The sequence below is a fragment of the Zeus faber genome (assembly GCF_960531495.2).
Source record: "Zeus faber genome assembly, chromosome: 15".
Classification (NCBI taxonomy): Eukaryota; Metazoa; Chordata; class Actinopteri; order Zeiformes; family Zeidae; genus Zeus; species Zeus faber.
Genome location: NC_137194.1, coordinates 7,690,198 through 7,697,503, shown reverse-complemented (window position 1 = coordinate 7,697,503; position 7,306 = coordinate 7,690,198). Strand labels below are relative to the sequence as shown.

The 7,306-nt window shown below is 49.8% G+C and overlaps 1 protein-coding gene across 1 annotated transcript; it reads left to right on the top strand.

The window, feature by feature from the left end:
- The first annotated feature begins 214 nt into the window (after positions 1-214).
- On the top strand, positions 215-6,877 carry krt8 (keratin 8). The gene is made up of 8 exons (XM_080014961.1): positions 215-771; positions 2,752-2,960; positions 4,109-4,169; positions 4,281-4,376; positions 4,891-5,055; positions 5,169-5,294; positions 5,407-5,671; positions 5,823-6,877. Exons 1-8 carry the CDS (start codon positions 331-333, stop codon positions 6,146-6,148), a joined length of 1,689 nt encoding a protein of 562 aa, XP_079871087.1. The 5' UTR covers positions 215-330; the 3' UTR covers positions 6,149-6,877.
- The last annotated feature ends 429 nt before the right edge of the window (positions 6,878-7,306 follow it).

Sequence of the window (7,306 nt, the reverse complement as noted above, 5' to 3'; positions counted from 1 at the left end):
CCTCTCACCGGGCAACCGGCAAAGTTTTCTCTAAAAAGCCAGGTATTCATTTGGAATGGCTGGACAATGTGTCATAGAGACCAGAAGTGTTGTGTTACAGCGCCGCCCCGTCCCCACCCTTCACCCAGAGCTCCAACCAATCGCGACGCGCCACAGTCCCCTCCCACGGCAGCAGGCGGTTTAAAGCACTTCACTAAACTTCTGCTCTGCCTATCCTCTCTGGTCTCTTCCCCCACCCAGCCTGCCTGTCTGCCTCTAACCTACCTTCCCAACTGGTCGGTCTGATCTGCCCACTCTCCACTACAACCTGAGCCACTTCAAGATTGCACAATGTCAGTGAAGAGGGTCACCAGCTACCAGGTCAAGTCCTCTGGATCGATCCCCAGGTCCTACAGCAGCATGTCCTACTCTGGACCCAGCTCCACCCGTCAGAGCCAGAGCATCCGCAGCACCTATGGAACAAGCAGCAGGGGCATGGGGGGAAGCTTTGGGGGAGGCATTGGAGGCGGCAGCTACATCTCCAGCAGCAGCGCCTACGGAAGTGGCATCGGCCTGGGCTCCAGCATGGGTGGTGGGGGCATGGGCATGGGCATGGGCATGGGCATGGGCATGGGCGCAGGGGCCGTGGCGCCCATCACTGCTGTGACCGTGAACAAGAGCCTCCTGGCCCCGCTGAACCTGGAGATCGACCCCACCATCCAGGCTGTGCGCACCCAGGAGAAGGAGCAGATCAAGAGCCTCAACAACCGCTTCGCTTCATTCATTGACAAGGTCAGTCCTGGTGGGGTGGAAACAGAGTGGAGGTTGGTCACAGCCGTTCAAAGTCGTGAAAAGTGACAATGTATGGGTTAAGGCTGAGGGAGGGGCTTGTGTAGATAATCTGTGTTTTTGCAATGCAGCTGCAATTTGGTTGCGTAATAGTTATGATAGAGCTGACTGACGACAACCATATGTTTGCCACATGGAATGTAATCTTGATACGATCGTTTCTGCTGCGCAGAGAAAGTTGATTTAATGCTGCCAGGATTGGGGGAAAAAAAAAAGGGGTGTCAATATTTGAGCTAGGCTCAAGTGTAATATTTGGGAAGTTCTTTTGTGCGGCCGAAATACAGGGGGAGAGACAAAAAAAAACAAAAACAGGCCAAGTTCCAGAGGGGGAGGGAAGGCAAAGAAAGAGCAAGAGATAAAGGGTGTGTCAGTGTAAAACTTTGAGCCAGTGATTATGAGTTACCTTGGGAATGGCCCTGCCCCCTTAGCTGGGGTGTGGCCCTTTATACTGCATCCACACACACACTTGTGTATACACTACAGCACAAACCTCACATAATCACGATTGAAAACTTTTCTTGCCACTCTCCAGTGACACTTTTACGATACACTTTTACGATTGCCTCGTATGAACTGTTAAACTGAGACCTCAAAGCCACAATGGTTGCGGCGCGTCGCCTCAGAGGCGAGTTAATATTTAAAAAGGCCACTCGGTCTCATGTTCTGCCTCACGCCAGTGGATTGGTTACATAACCTCCCCCCCTTCTGTCGGCGGAGGCCTAACAAATGACAAAAAGCATTATTTCCAGAGCGCTTCATCACTTCTGTCCAACAACTCTCTGCCTTTAATGCTTTTTGTCATGTGTTTCTTCCATTCCTGAGGACCTGGTTATCAAGGCCAGGTTCAGAAGACCTGCGTACAGAGGTTTCCCTTTATCTAAGGAACGTGAACTGACCTGAGATATAGATTTTTGTTCAAACTCTGGCCCATTGACAGCGGCGCCGTTTATTTAAGGGCATTGTTCCCCACAAATACACCAAGAAAGAAAGCAAGAAACGCAGCGCTGTGGTGCAGTTGACGGGTGGAGGTAATGGGGTCAGCGGGGTACACTGACTCAAGTTGGGGACATCTGTTTTCCTTCACAACCAATTATTACCCTCCACAAATATGTCACCTTCACCCCGCCCCTGCCTCACCTTACCCCCACCCTCCCTACCCTTCCCATACCCTCCCACAGTTGCTGCCCCTAACTCCTACGCCCAACCCCCCCAACCTCCACACCATCAACACTGCCCTTGAGCTTTTTCCTCCGCCTCTCCCCTGCTCCATTGTCTTTAGTCATTGAAAGAAACCTTGATGCAAACTTAAATATTTACCATCCCTTACGTCTGCATGCAAATGGCCGCTTGTTTGGTTATTGAACACCCCCCCCCCCGCCCACACACACACACACACACTGTGGTTGCTATTGCACAGCTCAAGCCTCGCCTTGGGAAAACAGGAAAACATGTGGGAGAGGGGTTAACTGCCCCTATTCCTATGTCACCAGCTTTTTCCAACCTCACCTTCCTCCTTCCTCTCATACAACTTACACCCCCCCCCCCCCCGCCCCCTCCCGGTCTGGCTCCTGCCCGGATGAGCCTACGTCAGGGCATTTCTTTTGGAAAAACACGCCTGGAAAACTTGGGCCCAAACATGGGCTGGAACAATAAAGACTGAGCATCACAAACTTTCATTTGATCAATGGCAGGGATTTCATCCGGGAGCTTATGTGTAGAGTGAGGCACTTTTTAAGCAGCGTTGTATCAGGGTTCACAGGGATAACACCATAATAACTGATTAGTCAACGGCGAACATGGAAACATCTGCTCTGCCCATTTACGATCCGCATTCCACCCATTTTGTCCATTCCATATTGGTGCCGCTTATCAGATAATGACCTCTCTCTCTCTCTCTCTCTCTCTCTCTCTTGCCATGGCCAGGTGCGCTTCCTGGAGCAGCAGAACAAGATGCTGGAGACCAAGTGGAGCCTCCTGCAGGACCAGACCACCACCCGCTCCAACATCGACAGCATGTTCGAGGCCTACATCTCCAACCTGCGCAGGCAGCTCGACGGGCTGGGCAACGACAAGATGAAGCTGGAGGCTGACCTGCACAACATGCAGGGCCTGGTGGAGGACTTTAAGAATAAGTGAGTGTGGACCAACAGGGTGACAGCTTAACACCCTTGAGGTTGTCTTCTTGTGTATTTTGAAAATAATTGTTGGTGGATGAGCACCACGACCACCACCACCACCACCACCACCACCACAGGTTTCGTGAGCTAACCCATCTTAGGTTAGGGTGAGTTCAGATAGGATGGCTTGCACTTGTTGGGTGTGATATGGATGTATAAGCAGAGGCATGTGAAACGTGAGGGATATGCTGAGGAATGGTTTACATAGCAAGGGGAATGTTTTGGGATCAGATCATAGTTTTAAAATCAATTGAGATTGGAAGGCGGGATGGAGTTTGGGAGCCAGGTATTTTACGGGGCCGAGGGACATGAAAAAGAAATAAACATGAAGTTGTGGTTTGTGTTCTGGGTTCGTAACCATTTAAGGAAATCTCAGATAATGTTTTATCGTGATTCTGCTTGCTTGGACTGTTTTCAAACCACTTAAAGCGCCGTTCGAATCATACAGTATCCCAAACGTTCTCAAGTGAGTGAATCTTTAGTTAGTTGGAGCGAGAAGCTCATCCATACGCTGAGATAATTTATGGGGGCTACTCCCTGCATCTGGCTGTGGCTTTACCTCATTATCATCTCTGGGGAGTGACAGCAGCAAACAGGCATGTCCTGAATGAAAACACATTACGCTCTGTATGACCAGAGGTGAACATGGCTCACATGACTGTGTTAGATATCTGACACAAGCGTATGCTTCGCACAAGCACAGCAACTCGCACGCACGCACGCACACGCACACGCACACGCACACACACACACACACACACACACACACACACACACACACACACACACACACACACACACACACACACACACACACACACACACACACAGGTTGCACAATGGTGCGCCACCTTGCAGCTAGTTCAACAGAACGGACAGCATGCACAGATGGAGCATATTACAGTGAGTGAAGCCAGTGGAACCCTGACGGAGAATTATCATAAACACCTTCACCGCTTAAATTAACAAACGCCCAAAAAGGAGGAGATTGATGACTAACGCCTCCTGGTGTTAAGATCGCAAATGAACCGCAAGCTACTCGTGGTGTCTGTTGTGAACATTTATAACTATAACTAACCACCATCCGTCTTCTTCCCTCTCAGGTACGAGGATGAAATCAACAAGCGCACAGAGTGTGAGAATGACTTTGTGCTCATCAAGAAGGTCAGTTTTGTTTAAAAATGCCATTGTCTTGCCATTTCCTTTTTCATTTAGCCCTTTGGTGATGGCTTGACGCCTCCGTGCTCCAATGATTTACCTTTCTGCGTGTTGCAGGATGTTGACGAGGCCTACATGAACAAGGTTGAGCTGGAGGCCAAGCTGGAGAGCCTCACGGACGAAATTAACTTCCTCAGGCAGATCTATGAAGAGGTACCTCATTAATCTGGATTCATTTGTATATATTCTACTTCCCCCGTTTTGGTCATGGGGCCTTTGTGTTTTTTTCTCAAGCAAGCACTGGGGTTCACAGTATTAACACCATTCCCACCCATCGCTAAATACTCTTGGAATGCAACCCTCGGAAGTTGCATCGCAAACAATTGAGAAATTGCTGAATGGAAGCTTTTGCATTTATTATAAGAACCAGATGAGTCCTTGGTCACCTTCATCGACTTTTTTTTTTTTTTTAATCTAGGGAACGATACTTTTCAGTCTGGCATGCTGATTATGTCGGCAATGCTTGGGAATGTCTCGTTCCCTCGCTGTGTTTCGGGCTTTCTCAACATCTGTCTCGCATTTTGACTTGACCGTCTTTGCTTGCGAGTTAAGTGACCTGATGGTTTCGCTCGCCGAGGTTGGGACGAATGAAGTGACCCTGACGGGGCTTCCTGACAATCCGTCCCTGTTTGGTGTCTGATCCCCGTCTTGCCTCCCTCATCCCCAGGAACTGCGTGAGCTCCAGGGACAGATCAAGGACACCTCAGTCATCGTGGAGATGGACAACAGCCGCAACTTGGACATGGACTCCATTGTGGCTGAAGTACGTGCTCAGTACGAGGACATCGCCAACCGCAGCCGCCAGGAGGCCGAGATGTGGTATAAGACGAAGGTGAGGAGGATAACGCGATGGTGTCGCCATTCCGTAAAATTCACGGTGAATGGGAAGCAGTTTCATGGAATTTGTGGAACATTCCAATCAGTGAAGCACGTGTTTTTTTTTAGTATGAGGAGATGCAGACGACTGCCACCAGATACGGAGACGACCTCAGGTCCACCAAGACAGAGATCGCAGACATCAACCGCATGATCCAGAGGCTGACATCAGAGATCGATGCTGTCAAGGGACAGGTAAGGGAAAAGAAATGTATATATATTTATTTGGCAATCGTTTCCTGAAGCACGCGCACAGTTATCCCAGCAGTAGCCTCGAACTCAGCTCTCCCCGTCCGTCTTCCGTCAGCGCGCCAACCTGGAGGCCCAGATTGCAGAGGCCGAGGAGCGCGGCGAGATGGCCGTGAGGGACGCCAAGGGCCGCATCAAGGACCTGGAGGATGCCCTCCAGAGGGCCAAACAGGACATGGCCCGCCAGATCAGAGAATACCAGGACCTGATGAATGTCAAGCTGGCCCTGGACATCGAGATCGCCACCTACAGGAAACTCCTGGAGGGAGAGGAGGACAGGCTGGTCAACGGCATCAAGTCCATCAACATCTCTCAGCAGAGCAGTAAGTAGAGTAGAGTAGTAGAGTAGTAGAGTTCTCCGCTCCCGTCGATGCGTCGATCGGCTTCTGCGCGCTTGACCTATTGTACCAGTGGAATTCATAGGTTGCTGTAGATTGATTTTAATTAACCGTGGCTGCTCCTTCACCCCAACAGCAAGCTACAGCGGCCCCATGGAGAACGTGAAGAGCAGCTACTCCAGCGGCTACTCCAGCGGGTTCAGCGGCGGCTACGGCAGCAGCGCCTATGGCGGCGGCGGCGCCTATGGCAGCGGCAGCGGCTATGGCGGCGGCTACGGCGTCGGCAGCGGCTACGGCGGCAGCAGTTACGGCGGCGGCAGCAGCTTCAGCTCCAGCAGCGGGGGCGGGTACGGCGGCGGCAGCAGCTACACCACCCAAAACAAGAAGAGCGTCGTCATCAAGATGATCGAGACCAAGGACGGCAAAGTGGTGTCAGAGTCCTCCGAGGTGGTCGAGGACTGAGCCGCTCTAGAGGTCTAGCCGTCTTTAGTTCCCGTTTTGGTCTTTGCCTGTCCTGTAGTGGTTTTTTTAGACTCACAGTTCACGACCCCGCCCCCCCCTCCCTCCCTCACCCCAACGCTCATTTTTTTTCCTTTTTCTAAAGCCTGAAGCAAATGCTTGCCAGCCTCTGTTCAGAACAGAACTTAAAAATTGTCTTCTCGTGAAGTAAATATCAACCCTTATCAAACCAACCAAAGATTTGAAAGGGACCAAAGATTCTATCATGTCGATTGTGTTTTATATGTTCATAAATATGAATGTTTTTCTTGTCTGTACTAAAGCAAATGTTTGAAGTTGTCTCGTGAGTGGCTAATAAAATAACAGGAGAACTGCATCTATGAGAATGAGGAAAAAAACGAAACAAGAGAAATTCAAAAAGCATAGAAGATCCCTCCAAAACCTCTGCGACTCTACACCGGTCCGCGGACCTTCAAAGTTAGGGTTGTTCAAAATGGACAAAGTGGTATGGTCAAAAAGGAATGTGAATGTGCTGGAACCGTGCCGTAGCGTTTTTGGTCACCTAATGTCTTAAGAAAAGCCTGCTGCAGGAGTGCTGTAGTGCATGACCTCCCCAAGTGTGTGTCCTGTCACTGTAACTGTTCTGCCCCTTGAGAGGCTGCACCACACTATGCCGCTGTCCAGAGGTGCTGTTTTTGCTACCAAACAAAAATAAAAAATGTGTTTACTGAAGATTCTCTTTTTGTCTTTGCATTTCCTTTCGTCATCCATTACACCAACTAATCAAGAATGAAGTCGTTACTAAATTAACAAAGGAATTCATGAGTGAATGAATATGTTCAAATTTTTTTGCCTGGATTCAGAAAGCTGAAAAATGTGATTCATTCATTTATTGTTCCTTAATTTGGACAGCTGAACTGACTTGAACTTTCCCCATTTGCTATTACAGTATGACTTACTGGTCCCAGGGCGCCTCAAAGTGGCCGGAAGCAGAACTGTATGGAGGTACTGGGGAAGATGGGGATGCAGGCAACACGGTCTAGATACAGTACATACAGCAGTCTTTCCCCTATGGTTGTACAGGCCTGGCGGCCCGCCAGGCCAGCAGGAACCTCTGCCAGGCCACAAAAAAAACTTGTTTCACAGGAATATTTATTTTTA

Coding starts and splice junctions, on each gene's coding strand:
- krt8 (XM_080014961.1), top strand. CDS start 331: ATGTCAGTGAAGAGGGTCACCAGCTACCAGGTCAAGTCCTCTGGATCG. Junction 772..2,751: donor TCGCTTCATTCATTGACAAG/GTCAGTCCTGGT, acceptor TGCCATGGCCAG/GTGCGCTTCCTGGAGCAGCA. Junction 5,295..5,406: donor TCGATGCTGTCAAGGGACAG/GTAAGGGAAAAG, acceptor GTCTTCCGTCAG/CGCGCCAACCTGGAGGCCCA.